At 39.8% G+C, this 19,506-nt stretch overlaps 1 protein-coding gene across 3 annotated transcripts in view; it reads right to left on the bottom strand.

Moving 5' to 3' along the window:
- diaph2 (diaphanous-related formin 2) overlaps positions 1–19,506 on the bottom strand; it is a 391,029-nt gene that overhangs the window by 348,768 nt on the left and 22,755 nt on the right. For 2 of the 3 annotated variants that reach the window (XM_080465403.1, XM_080465405.1), the window contains 2 exons: positions 19,279–19,383; positions 14,229–14,249 (listed from right to left, as the gene is read on the bottom strand). In XM_080465403.1, the coding sequence (XP_080321529.1) occupies positions 14,229–14,249; positions 19,279–19,383 (126 nt within the window). The remainder of the gene's footprint in view (positions 1–14,228; positions 14,250–19,278; positions 19,384–19,506) is intronic. The other variant, XM_080465404.1, reaches the window with a different exon arrangement.

The following is a 19,506-nucleotide window of genomic DNA, read 5'->3' as shown; positions in this document are numbered from 1 at the left end:
TATAAATCAATCTTTAGTGCAGAATGAGTAGCTGGCTTTTAATGAGTGAACGTGTCTAATATATCTTCTTTTTTCATTCCTATTTATTGTGTGTGTGTGTGTGTGTGTGTGTGTGTGTGTGTGTGTGTGTGTGTGTGTGTGTGTGTGTGTGGGTGCGTGCGTGCGTGCGTGCGTGCGTGCGTGCGTGCGTGCGTGCGTGCGTGCGTGCGTGCGTGCGTGCGTGCGTGCGTGCGTGCGTATAAAGGAACAAACTGCATATTGACTGTCGTGCGTTGGTGCAGGCTGAGAATAAATATTCTGTGCAGTTCTGTAAAGTTTGCCACAACTTCCAAGTATGCAACCTAAAGTAGAACACTGGTGATTCAAGTGGCTGGATGTAAGTGGCTCTATTAGAGGACAAATAAAAAAGCTAACAAAAAGATCTCCCTCCAAACACTGCCTAAGCATGGAAGCAGGATCCAATTAGTCTTATGCATGGAAAAGAAAATAATAGAGAGCAGTGTCAAAAAGGAACTTCTTAATAGTCCCTGTAAAAGTGTCTGTACAAGTCTTTGGCGATCATGAATAAACATAATTATGATGAACAAAGAAAACTGTGTGTTCTCACATGAGTTTAAATGATACTTCATTGTTGGACCCAAAAGCATTAATTACATATAATAAGGAAAGGATGAAAGACCTTTCAGAATTTCTAATCTTTCTTATCCAGCTCTGTGCTGGATGTATGTACACTACGGTGCTTACCAGTGGACCTTTTTACACTAAAAAGTCTTACTTTTTAAAAACACTGATATCTGTTTTATAGTGAAGAAACCAAAAGATGCATGACATCATCTTTGTATGCAATTGACCAGTTTAAATACATACACATACTATTATAGTATCATATTTCAATTGAAAAGTGACTTTTTTTTGCAGAAATTCAAGCTCAAATTAGGAAATGCTACTTAACCCTAAAAAGTAAATCCCCAAAAAATCTTTCCGTATTGCATGTATGCTCCATCATAGAGTTTTTCAGTTTTTTGATCAGCAAAAGCACAGAATTAATGTACATATACCCACAATTCTAGGTTAAAAAAATATTTTCTTCAATTGCCAACTTTGCAGTGAAATCTTTATTTTCTATAATTATTCAATCTATTTAGTACATAAATCAGGGGCATCAAACTCATTTCTGCTGCCTGAAATAACACACATTAACAAGACATACGACCTACTTTGATTTTAATGGGATGTATCATTGAAATAAAATTTCAATTCTACCTCAATTTTAAAAGGACATTATGAAAATAAATTATGCTAATTGGATGCACTTTTTACAAATTCTGAAAACACGATCTCAAAAAAAACTTTTAAGTTATATCTGCCACTATGTTTTCTTCTCCAATTTTCTACTGAAATTTCGGGGCCGGGGGGGGGGGTTATCAGAAGGATTTCTGCACCTTTTTGCATGCATGTTCTCAAACTCACCTTAATATTTAATATTAAGGATGGGTGCTAATGCCATTTCTCTAGCTGCATTTTAGTGCTGCATTTCTAATCTCTGTCGGCACAAAATTAGGAATATTGTTAAAATATTTTATGTTACAAATATACGTTGCAAAGTCGGCCTTTGGACAAGCGGAGGCTCAGTTTGAAACCCAGACCTAAACAACCTTCTGGAAAACCTGCTTTATCCTTTAAAAGTAATAAGAAGGCTAAGAATATATATATATCTTTTCCTTCAGGAAGACATATCAGCACAAGTCCTGGTTGTCGTTTTTTGGGCGTACATACCTCTAACTGTATATACGCTAAAATAACCTGTAGATTTATCATATTTAATAGATATTTGAGTATTTAAGTAATCATAGCTGTATGTTTGAATAATGACAAGAAAGACCACATGAACCAAAAGTAGTAGAAAACAAGGGAAGCAGCATCTGAAAAAGTCATGCTTATTTTTTTACATTTAGATTTTCTGCACAGCAGTGACTTCTGTCCTATTCAAATAACTTAACTAAATCCCCACCTAAATTCATCACTGTACTGATTCCTTTATTTTTGCTCAGTGTGTCTCTTACAGTGTATGGAGACGATACTGTATACACCAGAAAAGGCACATTAGTATGGGTGGTTAGGGAAATGGGAAGAAACACCATCAGGGTTTGAGTGCAGTCGACACTGCAACAGCCCTATTCCTCAGAGAGCACGACAGTGGCGGTGAAAAAGCTTCCAACTAACAGTAATTGGTTTTAAAATAATAGAATTCATTACAGTTATGGCACTTGTTCAGAAATGCAAACAGGGGAAGAAAAAACATTCACGAGAGACTTGAGCTGAACTGCTTCTCTAAAAACCACGGGGAGATGAAAGGCATAATTCAAATGACAATTTTAGAACCTTTAGTTCATTTATATCAGAAGCTCAGAAGATGTTGCTGGAATAATAACATCAAGATTTTTTTTCTCCTGTTCCTTTGTTCTAGTTGCAGGGCTTGGAAGGAACTTTTTCCCTCTCAATTTCATTCTTTTGTGGTGGCAAATTCCTCCTCCTCACACGGAGACATGTGAGGTGACACACAAACAATCTAGCAAACAGCACCCGTCGGCAGCAGAGACAGCCAACTGAAAGCTAACATGGGAAATCTTGACAGGAAAGAAGAAAAACACCTCACACATGACACTGAATTTGCTGCTTGTCTTATTAAATGACTGTGTAATTATACACATCAGGGATCTGCATTGTAAGGTCCTGTGTTTTTATGACATTCAGTTGCAGAATTTCTGATTCGAGGCCAGCCTCCCAGGTGTGAGGAAGACGCTCAGCCAATCAGCATTATAAAAGATTATTTCTCAAGACCACTGTGGACATAAAGAGAGAGGTCAGCCATCTCAACATGATTGGATGACACTTCGCATGCTGCGTCTATGGCCAACATCAAGGACATCACTATTTGTAACACTATACATCTGCCATCAAATCAGCCTCCAGCCAACATCAAGTAATTGGCCCCATTCTACGGAAACGCCAGAAACAATGTGACTAAGAATTGATAGAGTCCAAAGCCTTTACAACACGTTTGAAAATACCTGCAGGGATGATATTTTTTCCTCGTTTTCCTCACATTTATTTGGCAGAGTACCCGAAGAAAAACAAGTCCACCATATGGCTGAGCATTAAAAATTGATGAGGTATGTTAGCGAGGGCACCTGAGCCGAATGACAAGGTGGAAGAAGTCAAAAAAGTGAGCGTGCCATGTGTGGAGAAGCAATGGCTACGGTTGAGGCTCCCTCGGCCACTACGATCTGCACTGCAGGGCCACCTGAGCCCCATGGAGAGTCGCACTTGACCACAACGCTGCGTTTCGTCAGGAGCTGAGTGGGTGTTCTTAAGCAAATCCGGTTGGCGTGGACTGTGGGTTCAAGCGAGAGATGAAATATGATGTCCATATCTCGGAGGGAAAACAATGGAATCCAGAAAAAGGAATGAGATGGTGATGTGGTGTCAGCGTGTCCGCATAATGCATAAAGGGATACACATAAACCACCACAAGGATGGACAGCAGTGTCAGAGTGTTTCTGTTAACACTACTGACGTGTTGTTGGTACAGGACTACATCGGTTCATCAATATGAGGCCAGTCTCATGAATAATACAAACAAGTAATCCAAATAGTGGTCACTACTACAGGTATAGTTCATTGCAGGTAAGGCTTCCAGATAACACAAGAGCACGTTAAAAAGAATGAAAGTGAAGGTGATACAGGCTGGCCAATGTTAAAGCCACTTTCACTTTTATGACTGTGTATAAGAATGATAATAATGACAAATTCAGCCTCTTCTTCCCTCTTTCATCCAACGTAGGAAGGTGAGAGTATTGATTAGAAAAGACAGACCATTCTGAATGCCATTGAGCCATTTCAGACTAATTCTTACCTTTAAAGATCAGACATCTAACAAATTGCATTAGTGGCAAACATAGCGGTTTTCTACATGGACGGAGAGAAACTCATTAGGTCAATTCCATAAGCAACAATGTGGCTTTTCAGCCCCTATGTAGTGCACCAATCGAGTGGCCAATTCACTGGGCACCCACTGCCACCAAGTGCTGGCCTTCAGTACTACAAGGCTGGCTGGCGAACTGCAGCTGTTGCCATGTGGCTGAATAGAGGCCGACCATGATGAGACATGATTAGCCACTCCAACGCTCCAATGTAAAGTGGACTGCGGTGAAACCCTCATGAATAACTATCTCAGTACTACGATTCTTCCTCACTACAAAGCAACAAACGTAGGCTGTGCTTGATGGAAGGCAGATAAAGAAAAAATCTAATCATTTGCTCAACTGTGTGACCAGCTTGCCAGTTTAAGAATGCAGAAAGCAGCCAGCATGCACAAGTTAAGAAGTATTGCCAACTCACTCAGGATAAGACGCTCGTTCTTTGTCACAGCTGAGCTACGATTTACCAACTAACTTTTAAGTAAGTAATAACAAATGGTGTCTATATATCTAGTGCATTTACTGTTATTTATTCATTTTGTAAAAGGTGGTATATCCACCACAAGCTGCAGGTAAAGATATAACTTCAAATGTTAAAAATAAGATTCCTCTCTCCTGAGCATCCTTAGGAAAGAAACTGCAAGCCCTACAATAACACAGCAAGTGATCTGGCCTTGATCATGTCACAAATCATTACAGCACATAGCTGTCTAGGGAATCAGGGGGAACCTGGCTGTTGATGAGGCGATTATGTGGCTTTACTCTTGTGCGTCCAAGTATGACAGTGCTATGAAAGCACTGTATCTCATAGGCAGTGTGTGGCTTGTTAGCACTGGGTTGTGCTGAGTGGACTGGATGGCGGAGCTGCAAGGTGTTCCCACAGGTCCTGGTGGGCTTACCGCAAGTGTAGGGCAGATTATTCCAAGTTATCAATGCGGCTTTCAAAATCCAACACCTATAGGAACTTTTGTTGCTTTTACTGTGTGTGAGCCGAGGGTCCCTGTCAACAGCTGGCCGCTTGTTTCTGTTTGACCTAACCCACGCAGCTGCAAAATGGTGACATTACAGATCAGCAGAATGTATGCGATACTTACAGTGAAATGCAAGTCTGCATTTAGAATGAGTAGAAATACACAAGACAGTGGCAAGGTTATGTGCAGAAGCATATTATCACATCAGCCACTGCAAGTATTCTCCATGCAAATCTTGACATACTCAGAGAGAGCCCACATTTCACCGAGATCACACAGGAAAAAAAGAAAGGGAAAAAAAAACTTCACTCCATCAACCAAAGCAAATAACTTACTAAATATACACAGATGTAGAGGATATCGAAAAGCTAAAGCGGCAAATAAAGAAATCGGGAGTGACTGGAGGAGCAAGCAACCATAAAACATGGGGAAACACAAAATTTCACAGCTGTGTGAACAGTTAAAGCAGATGCGATGGGATGTGATGGTGGATGCATACAGAGAGGCGGGTTGTAAAAATATGCTATAAAGTTTATGGAGCCTAATGCGGCCCTGCAGGAGCCTCCTGCCGAGCTGAGCATGCCGACAGTGCTGTTGAGTGTGTGACAGAGCTGTGGGGGAGAGATGTACAACTGAGAGCATAGCCAGTATTCACAAGCTCCATCGCTGGTGTAGGGATGTGCATACAGAACATAAAATTCACAGATATGCAATCAAGAGAACTGAGAATCCTATTTTTTCCTCTGTGCCTGACTCTAAAATACTCAGTGTCTGTCCCTCCTGCGCAATATCTAAATCCAAGCTGTAATATCCAAGTTTACTGGAAGTGCATGGAGAAAAACAGTACTACTTACCATACACACACACACACACACACACACACACACACACACACACACACACACACACACACACACACACACACACACACACACACACACACACACACACACACACACACACACACACACACACACACACACACACACACACACACACACACACACACACACACACACACACAAAAAAGCACTACCATTGCCACTGTTCAATCCAATATCAGCATACTGTGACCACTTCAGCCTTTCATGTTCCCTTCAAAATAACTAGATCCAGCTCTTCTCTTCTGATTGAAGAAGAATGATTGTTTCTGCCTTTGAAAAGACATATGTCCGATGAAAAAAGATACATGTGAGGTTAGAAAGAAGGAAGGATAGAAGCAAGAAAGTAAAGGAGGACTCATACAAATACAGAAATGAAAAATAAAAAAGACAACTGCTGATAAAAAAAAAGTAACCTCTTTTCTCATCCGCAGTGGGAGCTGTTGTTGACTTAATCCCTCCCACACAGCCCACCCTCTGTCATAGCTAAGCCTTGCTTCTTCCACAACCCACAAAGGTCAATCCAACCACAAACGCCTGGAGACAAGCCATTCAGCCAAAAAAAAAATAATGAAACTTTGTATGATAAATCACATGCAGGCAGTGATGATCAACATTACGGGACAATTGCAACACAAAAGATGTCATTAATCAATATAATCGTGTGTTTATATATGTCTGGTAAATAATAATGTAAATGTACCAATTCACCTACTATTTATCATTATCACAGATCACATGAGCGCCCCATATCTCAATCATTGTAAACGTGTCTTCTGTGTTTCGACTGGATTCTAAAGTCCTGGGACTCAGTTTGATTTTGAGCAGTCTTGTGGCAATATTAATATAAAACATGTGGGAAATATTAAACTATCAACACATACTCCCCCAACAGCAAAGCTACAAAAGTAATTGCACACTTGATTAAATGCTTTTGGGCATCTGTGCGTTTATCTAACAGCATTCTATGAAGATAAGCTCACATGTAGGTCACGGTCCCAGACACTTACTGATGCTGTCTCTATCACTGTGAAGTAAAGAGGTGAACATGTTTCTTAAGAGAGGAATACTGAGGTTAAAAAAAAAGCTGAAGTTAGACTATTAAAGGTAGCTGGTGTGCTCAAGCTAATATTTAGGTACACACGAAACAGACAAAGTTATTCAGCACAGCTCTTCTTTGATATTTCTTATAGGACTTGATTTTAATCAGCAGCTGGAACTGACAACATATTCAGTTCCATGTGTATTCAGAGTCCAGTAGACCAGAAGAGTTTCAGTTTTGACACAGACAGACACCTATAAACCAAAAGGTAGTCTCTAGCAAAGTGAAGAAATGAACGTCACATGACACAGAGCACAACACATCATCCGTTAAACATGAGTTGTTTCTGTTGTGACCTGGGAACACACAGCAGGCTGTGGAAGTGGCCCACTGATATTCATTGATGATTTCACTGCTAACTAGAGCAAAAGGATGAATGCGGGAGGCTTGCGGATTCAGCCAAATGCCTCAAAACTCACCAGGCAACGTTTCATCATTCAGCAGACCAACGAGCCTAAACATACTGCCAAAGCAACCAAACAGGTTTTTTTCGCAGGTGAAGGGGTGGAATACCTTCAGCCGGCTGCATCAGTCATCTCATCTCATCTCAGTCTCACTGAGCATAAATTCTGCTCACTCAAGACCAAACTAAAGGCAGAGAGACTCCCAGAACAAGTGCGAGGTGGGGATTGCTGCACTGAAGGCCTGAAAGAGCATCAGCAGGGAGGAAGCAAACTGTCTGCGGATGTCTATGAGTCAACCACTTCAGGCAGTCATATTGACTTTATTTGACCTGATGTGTCATTGACGTATTGTTCTCATCATGTAAACATTGAACTGTATGGGCTATGACTCGCATTGGATTGTCTTTACATTGATCAGAGCCGAGCCCTCAAGTATACATTAACATATCTAAAATGAGTGCTGAAGAACAATACAGTGATGGAGAGAAAAATAAATACATCAATATCTGAGTTTGAGTGTATAAGGTGTTTAGGATGAGGAATTGTATTTAATTCATTTTGGAATAAATGGCCAAGCATGTCAATAATCCTCCATAATACACTGAAGATCGGAATGAGGATTGTGATTTCTTGCTTTAAGAGTTGCAAACAAGTTGTAAGTTTTCATTCACCCATCCTCTCCACCACTCTGCCTCAGACTGGAGCTGATCCCAGCCGACTGAGGGTGAAGGCAGAGTTCACCCTGGACAGGTCACCAGTCCATCACAGGGCAGACACAGAGAGACAGACAATCACACACACTCACACATACACTGGCGAGCAATTTAGAGTTGCCAGTTAACCTCAAACTCTTGTTTCCAGACTGGAGGAGGAAAGCTTAGCCCCAAGGATAAAAGCTCACACTTGAACAGAGGAAAACATGCAAACTTTGCGGGAAAGGACTCCTTGGTTAACCAACAACAACACCAATCATTACACCAATCGCAAGGTTAATCCACTCAAGGGCTAATAACCTTATGTGACAGGCGAAATAAGAGGTTGATGTCAGGCGTCGTGTGATTACTGTTTTTTCACACTATAAGTCACAATTGGATATAACTTAGAAAGAGGTAAAAGACAGAGTAAGGCCCCTTTTTCACGACAATGTTTTCAAGTGAAAATGCAAAACTTCTGTTGCAATGTGGGTGTCTGTTTACACAACAATGGTTCTCGGCGCTACTTGAAATCGCAACTTTTTGACAATGTTCCTCTCCGTGTAAATGGCCGAGGGAAACGCAACCTTTCGTAATAGCAATCCAACTTGTCGTTGTGTGTCCATACGCATGTCCGTTTACACGCCATTGTTAATGTTTAGAGCATATCGTTCTCTTCGTGCAAGTGTGTGTGGTTTCATTACATTAACAACCAATGGCGCCCACTAGTGGCCCAACAAGCTAACTACATAATTGTCAGTGTTTCGGCCGTTTCAATGTAAACAGACATCGTTTACAAAACGTTGTTTCGTAAATGCAAAACCTCTCTGGCCTTAATTGGCATGCATCAGTGTATTTGGTATATTTTGGTACAAGTCAGTAATACAAGCCACATGACTAGTCAAGCCAACCAACTACAAAAAAGTGTGACTTTTAGCCAGAAAAATACACTATATATGAAAATTATACTCAAGTATCAACGTCTGTTTCCTTCATTAGGATATTAAAACAAAAACAAAGCTGTCCAACTTATCATTGCTAAACTTCAGTCCTGCCATAAAACTGTCAGATCTCATCCATTGTGTTTATCTCCACAGGGGATATCAATCCATGCCTCCATCAGTTCACAATATTTCACATATTTGTTTGTCGGAGGACAACTGCAGTGTGACTGATGATCCCCATTATATGAAGGACCTTATGAAAAAGAGATCTCACTTGAAAGTTAAATCACAGGTGAACCAAAAGTAAACCTCCCGTCCGTCTATCGGTCGTGCGTACCAGACAACCAAAAATGGTCATTGTGAGAATATGAAGGTCCTTCTATTTTCTCTGCAGGCTAGCCACAAAGAAAACCTTTAACCCTTAAAATTCCCACCAATCACAAAATGTGGAACAAGTAATGATACATTACCAATGACCACATAGAGACAATCTAAAAAAAATTGCCATATGCCTTTTTTGATTAACTATTGCTTATACAATTGTATTTACACATTAGAGATTATGAACTACATCAACTTGGCTGAGTTACATGAGCTTTTACAAACATGTTTGAGAAAAACTTTCCAACAAATGCCATGAATAATATCTCAAGGTGTGTTGTTTGTTGATCATACTTCAAAGTAATGTAGTATTTTTTGTAACCATATAAATAAAGTTTAGTACAAAGCACTTTTGAATGAGAAGCGTTGAAAATGCTTCAAGAAAAGAAAAAACTAAATCGGAATTTAAAATGGAAAAGACTAAAATAATTCTGACATATAACAAGACAGACAAGTAAAGGAAACTCTAAACTTGTGGAGGGGGGAAAAAACTTTTTTCAAAGTAATAAAACAGATATAACGGCAGGTCATTAATAATTTTTGCTTCTGCCACCTCAAAAACCTGAATGAGTAGTATAGGGCAGGGCCAGCTCCCTCTGCATCTACGGTATGTCTGTAAAAGATGTGCAACTCGGTAAGGCTTTAAAAAGTTAAAACAGGGATTTAAAAATGAACTATAAAACTGACAGGAAGTCAATGAAGGCACTTTAAAATTGGCATGATGTGAACGTATTCCTCCTGCAGTAGCATAAAGGTACTCTCCAACACATAACCATGCTCTTCAGCTTCTCCAATAAAGCAAGCTGGAAAAAGAACATATCTAATTATTCTAAAACAATTTGACTCAATGAGGCAGCAAATACTCAATATCCATTAGAAATGACAGCAAGACTCCTGATTTGCTGATACCCAACTCAGCAGCAGTTTGTCAAATCAATCCTTCCTCATCGCACTCCCAGACAACTTTTTATGTCAGTCAGATGAACTCTAAAATTTGCTTTCAGCCAATCAAAGAAACATCTTATTCAAACAGTCCCCTCCAGAACATGTTTCCCTTGATCTTAATTTAGAATAGAATCTATGGTGAACACTGGCTCAGGGCATGGGAGGCACACGCTATTGATTAATTTTTCATTGCCGTTCTTTTAAAGCACCAAGGACATGTGCCACATCAAATCTGCTCAACCCTCAGCACCCAGTTTAATAGCTCGCTTGAAACAAAAAGTGTTTTGAGGCATGTGGTTTTAAAAGGTAAAGAGGGGGATGAAGAAGGGAGGGCGCCTTGATTTCCTTTCAGGCTCACCATATTTCTTTTACTTTATTTTTTTCTTTTTTCCTAAAGGTCCTTCGCAAGCACTTCTGGCACAGTGAACGAGCACTTGATAGGAGGTAAAGAGGAGCCAGATGTCTGCCTCATATCCTTGGAACTCTTTTTCTGTGTCCCTTGTTTCCCATCTGGATGTTGGGAAGACGTCTTTTCTGAGGGGTAATTATTAGTTTACAGATTATTCAAAAACACGCTCATAAAACACGGGTCCAGGTAGCACACCTCAAATCAACTCAACCAAATGCGGTTCACAAAACAATGGACATTCCGTGCAAAGATATTAACAAATTGGGATAATATGCATTAAATAAAAGTATTTTTTTGCCTCCATTCCTACAATTTGCTGAGATTGGCAATTGATTTCAGGCTTGAGAAAGAATAGAACGTGTCATTAGGCATTATTTAGACTTCACAAATGTTGAATAGGTGGCAAAAACACCTTATGCATTAGTGGCACACTTAACTCTATAAGTGTTCAAGGCTCATTCAATGTAAAACACATATGAATTATCTATTTATATATATATATATATATATATATATATTAAAAAAAAAAATTTTTATTATTATTATTATTATTTTTAATCTTTCATTCAATGTGAACTGAACAAACACTGCTTCACCTCCAGCACTTCAATTCTACCACAGATAAAGTAGTTATAAAAGATAAATAGATAGATGCGTATATGAGAAGCCATATACTGAGCGACAAAATGCACTTTCTCTGATGAGCATTAATGACAAACATTAACTAAGCTTTTTTCTATGATATTTCGATGCTACATATCTTGATGGTGCACCTCCAGGTCATCAAAAAAAATCTTATCCTTTTTTACCATGACTTAAGCATCAGCTAATATTTGAATTCTGTATTGTAACAGCCATACAAGCATACATTAAGAATAAGAGGCCAGTCTTAAACATGTACTTAGACATTCAGTAAAAAAAAGAAAACACCACTTACACTTTGAAATAATCAGAAAGCACTTTTGCGACGGCAATCTGCTGCAGTGCAGCCAGTATGACCTCAAATGACCATTTGATTCAGGTCAGGCACCAGTTGCTGCTCAGTCTAATCCTCACTCTCACCATAACACTGAGGGACACACGCTGCATGTTTACACAGCCACATTAACCGTGACCATCTGACATCTCAAAGCTGGTTACCATGGAAATATACGGTCATCTGTCCAGTCACATATATATTGATCTAGAGGTGGCTTCTTTGTTGTTGTTTTTCAAACATGCTGATCACAAGAGCTCTTACTCTCACAGTCTCAGAACCTCAAAAGTAGCCAGGCCTGTCGGTGGCAATGCAGGGAGACGTAACGGAAGTCTACTTTCACACAACACTGCAGGAGCCATTGATGGATTGTTACAATATGGCCTTTGACTTGTGACTTAAATCAGGCTGTTTGATACAGAGGCTGATGCTATAAATCCATTGTGGCGATGAGTAAGCAGCTGCAGCTCACTGCATAAGGGGAAATGTTGAGACCACCTGAACTGTCCGAGTCCGTCTGCAGGCATGCAGCTGGAGATGTATGCAACCCTCATATTTTTCTCAGTCTTGATGAAGGAGGTTGAGGAAGCATATGAGACTTTGCAGTGTTGTACACTCACACAATGGTCAGAGTGGATTAGAGCCAATTCACACAGCCTTCTATTCCCATCGCTTTCCGCACCGAGTGAGGGAAAAGTGCCAGAGAGATTTCATGCCTCAGACAGAGGAGTTACAGTTGCTTTTTTTCCCCCCAGATAGACGATTCTAACCAACACTTTCCTTCCAGCACATCTGAGAGCACTCTGTGCCACCGGTGCACGCTGACAGCGTGAAAATTGGAATGTGCCAGCAAAGCAGGGAGCTAACCGTAGCCCATGATCGGCTAACCAGGCTAAATGCTTCTCCTTGTTTCCGGAGAGAATGACGGCTTATAGCTTTCAGGATGTTATATCAGTGGGCTCCTGCAGCACGAATGACATTAAGGTCACAGATGCGAGGTCAAAGTGTTGAAGAAACACATTGGTGGTTGGGACTTTGTCTTCTAATGGTTGGAAGAACATCTGTAACTGGGTTTCCAAATTTCAGGTGAGTGATCGTGGCAGGAGCTGGCCTAATTTTGCCACATGCCTTTGACTGAACACAATGTAATCACTGCTGCTGATTGAGAGCCACTCCATCCAAGTCCGCACAGGTGAAACTGAGAGAAAAAAGAAGATAAACAAAAAAAAACCAAGTCTTCCCTTTAAGGTAACCAGGCACAAAAGAACACTTCGACAAAGAAGTAGAAAATGCAATCGATACAGAATGTCTCTGTGAAATGCCTCAAAGAGTGAGGTTTGTCTGAGAGCAGAGGCCAAGTCACAGTGCGCCGCTTTCCCTTGTCTGTTTCTGTTGAGCTTTACAGTCCTCTTAATCCTTACAAGACCTCTCAAAAGGCAAAGAAACACCATTTAAAGCAACAATTCAACACTTGCCAAACCAATACAAGTGTTGCTTTTTATTTCTCCAATATAATCTTGAGAAAATCTCAAAATGCTCTCTGAGAAATCAACAAGGTGATACTGTGTAGGAGGAAAAAAGCAATTGTCACATTATTGTGAATGGGAGTGAACAAGTATTTCCAATAAGGTCATAACATCAAACACTGTTTGTGCCTTCTGCAAACTAAGATCCCGCAAAAAAAGTGAACATGAATCTGTAAAAAAAAAAAAAAAGCTGCTGTATTTTCTTAAGCTCAGTGAGCTGCTGACAGCAAATTCAAATATATCACCATGAATACTTACACTAGATTAATATATAGCAATATATCTGTTCAAAGCAGATAAAATATTGTTGTTTACTATGGTTCTTTGATGTGTGTGGGTGTGTGTGTTCAGTGCTTTTTGAGTGATATATATTCTCCGTGTGCATTGTGTCTCATAGACAACAAAAAGCACCATTAAATTCTCTGTGATGCACCGTGCTCTCAAGAAAAGATTAGATTGAAGATTATGAGAATTTGTGAAAAGCTATTGCTCTTTGCTGGTAATACAATATTCAAATGCTAATAGATGTTATGCTGCAATTTATTTTCTGAAGAAAAACGGCGAAAGCCAACAAAAGCCATCGGAGGAATTTTTTCGGCGTGTGAGATTTTTTTTTAATCCTTCATCTGAGCGCGATACAACTTCCACGCAGCAAAGTGCAAAGAAGAGGCACTTTAACAATGTCAGAGATAAAAATACAAATAAAACTGTTAAAATGACCTCACTTGAACATTTCAAAAAGTGCTCCTTAACATCTTTCCAAAGCAATACAAGCTGAGGCATCTCTTACTCTGTGTGTGTGTGTGTGTGTGTGTGTGTGTGTGTGTGTGTGTGTGTGTGTGTGTGTGTGTGTGTGTGTGTGTGTGTGTGTGTGTGTGTGTGTGTGTGTGTGTGTGTGTGTGTGTGTGTGTGTGTGTGTGTGTGTGTGTGTGTGTGTGTGTGTGTTCACAGGCTAGAAGAGGACAGATACACAGAAGTAACAGGATTGAGAAGCCAAGTAAATAATGGGATACTTACCGCAACTTTACTCCCAGTTATCTGCATGCAGCGATCAGCGGAGAAGGTTAATGTGCAAAAAGACACAAACAGCACAATCATTAGTAGGCCAGAGAATGCTCTCCATTAAACGTTGAGGCATTAGCGTAACTGGCGAGACAATAAACACATTGTTCACACAATTATAGCACATACTATAAGGCTAACTTTTTATATAGGAACATATAACGATAACCACATGCTGAAAGATACTGTCTGTGTCTTTGGAAGCTGCAATTTTCCCCAATTACAAACTCTCAATAACACACAAAAATCTAGACCCATGTAAATATCAAGATCATCAAATTACATTGAGGAGCGTGTACACAAACTGTGGCACAAACAATGAACATGATGATTGAAAATGTTTGGACAAGCTGATTTCCACACAAGGGATTAGTTAAATGATGGAAATATGATTGTCCTTGTGACGGACTGGTATGGATTCAGCGATTCATTCCCCAAGTGAAACAGCAGCTAGTGTGGGCAAAGAGGCTGCAGAGAGTCTCCCTGGACTGAAATCAATCTGCTGCCATTAACGCTGGGCTTCAGGTGTCAAATTTGTGTGGCAGAGCTACCTTGAACTCATGCAGTCAGCACGATTCTTGGAGTTTAACCTTGTTATCTGTCAATAGTGGCAGGTAGCAGAAGTGATTTTCATTACTGCAACTGTGTGGCTTGTTTCACAGTAGGAGGGTGTCTGTCCACAGAGTAAATATATTCTAATCTGTGGCTGAGCTCCTCATTCTCTGCAACATGTTTTTCTGAGGAAATGCATTTTGATTGCAGGAAGTTACAAGCCACACTGACCTCCATGATTATTATTATTATTATTTTTTTTTTTTTTACCTCTTTGCAGTTGAGTTTGAGGAAAAAGGTGGTAAAGCGCTCCCCCTTTCCATTTCTTTTACTGTCACTCTAAAACTCTGTGGCCATTTGAAGCTTGATTCCCCATCTCCACCACTCTACTAAGAGCTTATAACAGCCATAAAGTCCGTTTTACGCCACCTGATCGCAAAAATACTACTTTTTAATCATCTCATGCATCCTCATCTTACCTGCTGTCGAGTAAATGCAGCATGTTATAGTCTGAGACTGGTGAACGTGTCGTCTAAATACTGCAGGCAAGACACATTGATGTGAGCCAAACTGACATAACTCCGATGTGAGATATTTTCCATGGATGTTTGATTCAAAAACATGAAATATAATAATATTTCTTTCATGGCAGCACAACCAAAACAACAGACACTATCTTTAGAGTGCTCATACAACAGTGTGGGAAGAGCTTAGGAGGGAACAGTTCAGTTTTTATCCTGTACTTCAAATGCTATGTACCACCTTATTCTCACCAAAAGTACTATCAAGCATTTGTATTTACCTTGTGAGAACTGAATATGAGCATCTCTCATACTGTAATGTCAAGAGAGGAAAATCCACAGAGAGCAACTTTATAGATTACTTCTCAATTTAAATATAAGCATCACTATAATGGGAAATATTTAATTACATCAAAACACATCCATGTAGTCCTCAAGGGCTTAGATGATCTGAGCAAATGTATAACCTATAAAAGGAATAAGGTGGCACACTGGTATTTACGTCAAACAAACGAATGCTTTAAGAAAGGTGGAATAAAAACAGGATAATTCCCCCCTTGCAAGACCCCTCTGTGGCACCCCTCTTGCATGAGACAAAGCATGTTTGAAAATTGAACAAGAAAATAGCCTCTGTTGGTCCTCAAAATAAATCTCAGAAATATAAGGAGGTTTATTAGTATAAAGAGAAATTTCGGCAGTTTTTAATAATGCTGGCACACATTTACATAGACGATAAAAAGGAAGAAATGAGGTGATAAAAGAAAGGCGGCTGTTCATGCAAAGCTGATGGTCAAGGACGTCCGCAGGCACACACCTGCAAAAGCAAAGTCGGATTGCACTAAAACACAGCTCATATTCAAATGAACACGGTCAACGTGGAGCTCTCCTGTGAATAGACGTCCTATTTTGTGTTGGGGGTAATTTGCTAGACTCCTGCTGAGGCACCCTGGTAGAGAATGGGAGTGTTCTTAATCTTGCTTTGCAACAGACTGGTAGAGGGGTAGCAATTCGTGAGGCAGGGAAGGAAGGGGAAGAAAAATAGCTTTGACTTTCCTTTGAAAGACATATTTTATTAGAGTAAACAAAGTAATAATGACTTTTCTCTCATATTAGAAATCATTTTAGGCCTGACAACTGTTTAAAAATGCTAAATTGTATGTCATCATGTATAAATAATTAATATGCACACAGTACGAGAAGGGCGTACCTTGTACATAAAAAGGGAATGTTTTTGGGGGGTTTTCTTGAGGAAAATCAAAGCATATGTTTAACTGAGCAGACAGCAGAGAAATCAAGGCCAGACAACACTAAGAAATATATCTTGTTCAGCCTCAATTTGGAGTATTAAACTTTCAGTTGCAAATAATTCTGAGCCTGAATTCTCTGCAGCTGCTGTAGTTTAGAAAAGGGAGAGAGTTATTTCGATCTGAATAAACAGATCAGAGAGCTAGTATGAGTGTGGGAGATGGAGGCCATCCCGAAAGTCCCACTTCTATGGAATTGTTTACCATAAAACATACATGTAATATGGGGCACCTTGTAACAAGTAATTATCTCGTGTGCTGAACCCGTTCAATACCATCTTGAAAAGAACAAACAGGCAGGAAAAGACACTTCAAGACCTTCACCAACACTGCAGTCTCACAATGCAGCAGAGATCACTGGCAGAAAAAGACTTGGTTACATTGAGAGTGAAGACAGAGAAACTCCAAAGTTGCACCTCACCCACATACAGTCGCGATGTACCTTTTAAATCCAACACATTTTCTCATGGCAAAAACAACACATGCTCATCAGCACCAACAAGCAGCATTAGCCCAGATAATATATATTTACATGCATACACAAAGACACGAGAGACATGACTTGACTCAAAAAACCTGCCTGACCCAATCCAACTTATGTATGCGATATTACTTGGGAGGTATTTGCACACAGACAATTATGTAGTCTGGACACACGAGAGCTCTCACAGTGGTGAGTGATTATATTACAGAGCCAGAAACCACACTATTCAAGATAATGCTGAGCATGAGGACACTTTAAGGGAGCCTGTGTAACATTTTCACGAGCTTGAATATGACTGAATCTTCTCTTACTACATTTAGTCTCCTGTCATTGATGAGAGGCCAGGAGAAAGACAGAGTGTTAATTTTGTTTGAAACTGCATTCAATTATCATCTCATGAACCCGTTACAGGGACCTCACTGAGATACATGTAGCATTAAAACCTCTGTAATGTCCAGAATAGATTTAGGTGAAAAACGTCTAATGCACCTTGGAGCACCACTCTCTGAAACAATGTGTTATTTAGATTATGATTAGGCATATAAATTAAGCAACACCTATCCGATTAGCATTTAATAGAAAAACATATATTACATTTATCATCATATTTTTCCATGATTACAATGCAAGTAACAGGAAGAAATGAGGAAGTTCCTGCATCCCGTCACCTGCCTGAAGGAGGGGGAATGAGGCAACGCATGTGAGAAGTAAACAACCTATTTCGTACCTGTGAACGTGGTTCGTTAAGGCTTCAGGACTGGCTATTTCAGTTTCTATTAGTTTATTTCTTTGCCTCAGTAAAATATATTTTGAGACTTGCAAAACAACTGCTGTCAGCACAGCAGCCTCCGTGTACTCCGAGAGAGTGAAATAAATGGCCTGCTCCTGTCTCTCTCGTAGTTACAGGAATAGTATAATGTCTCTCAGTATGAGGCAGATTTGCTTGCTGTGTCACACTGCTGTCTCTAAGTTGGTGTAAGTTGTGGTTTTTTGGGTTGTTTTTTTAAATGTATTACTGGAACATGACATACTGTGTGGAAGTACAGCTGTTCCACAGTGTAACTGTATGCACACTTCTGTGAATCTGTATGCAGTGATCCATCATCACTGACGCCCAGCCTTTCTTCAATCCTATTAAATGTGATAGCAGGGGGCTGACAGACATTACATTTTGTCCTCTGTCCTTTTACTATACGGATTATGTTATTCATTTGAATAAAATATCAGTGCTCAAAAAGCATAATGGGCCCTGTGAGGAATTCAATCATCTTGGATAATCATCATTATCAATAATGCCAGTTAATTACCATAACAATGAGGAAGGTAATAAATGATGATGTCAAGAGAGAGCTACCAGGCTCGGGAAAAAATGAGGACACAGATCAGGGTTTTTTTTTTATTTTTTATTTTTTTCAAACTGACGAGTACTTAACCTCAAAAAAGTTGCCAAAAGCAAAATATGAAGATAGAAGATTTTATAATGCATCAATATCAAATTTTGTTTTATGCCTTAGAATTCCTCAACATTGCAAAAAAGCAATGTGGGTAGTATGTGTTCAATTTATAGCACCCCTAATTGAACAATACAATAATAACAAACGTACTGAACGTGAGCTAAATCATTAATTTTGATTGCCGTTCCCTTTGGTGACGTTGCATCTGGAACATGAGATCTATTGAGCCTTACGACACTACGAAGAAAAGACACTGACCTCACCACACATAATCACATGCAGGTACAGAAACCAACAATTTATGCAAGCACATGATTGGACAAGCGCCGACCATCCACCTTGCAGTGAGTGAGTGAGTGAGTGAGTGAGTGAGTGAGTGAGTGAGTGAGTGAGTGAGTGAGTGAGTGAGTGAGTGAGTGAGTGAGTGAGTGAGTGAGTGAGTGAGTGTCGGCTGTGACAAAGTTGGGGGGAAAAATGAAACAAATTAATCAAACTTGCAATCAAAGATGCGGCTCTCAAGCATGTGGAGTGTGGAAAGGCAGCAGAAGTGAGAGAAAGTGTGCAAGAAGGATGACAAGGCAAGCCTTAAAGTGGAGCATCGGGTTACTTCCGTTCTGAACAGTCTTCAGGATTGCCGTGATATTTAAACATTCCCACAACAATTTTAAGCAAACAATTAAAGACACTTACAGATTTGGCAGTTGCTGAGATGTACTGGACCACCATCTCACGTTTGGTACTCAGGTCCTTTCCACGCAGAGGGGCTTTGCGATCCTCATTCAGGTTCATGTCCTCCTACATGAAATAACCCAAAGAAATGTAATATTAAACAATAAGAATAATAGTCACCATCACAACTAAATGAGATGTATTTGATTTAATATTAATGCTGATCATGCCGACGTGCATTGATTTGAA

This window comes from Lipophrys pholis, assembly GCF_963383615.2.
Source record: "Lipophrys pholis genome assembly, chromosome: 6".
NCBI classification, from domain to species: Eukaryota; Metazoa; Chordata; class Actinopteri; order Blenniiformes; family Blenniidae; genus Lipophrys; species Lipophrys pholis.
This window is presented reverse-complemented; position numbering and strand designations above follow the sequence as displayed.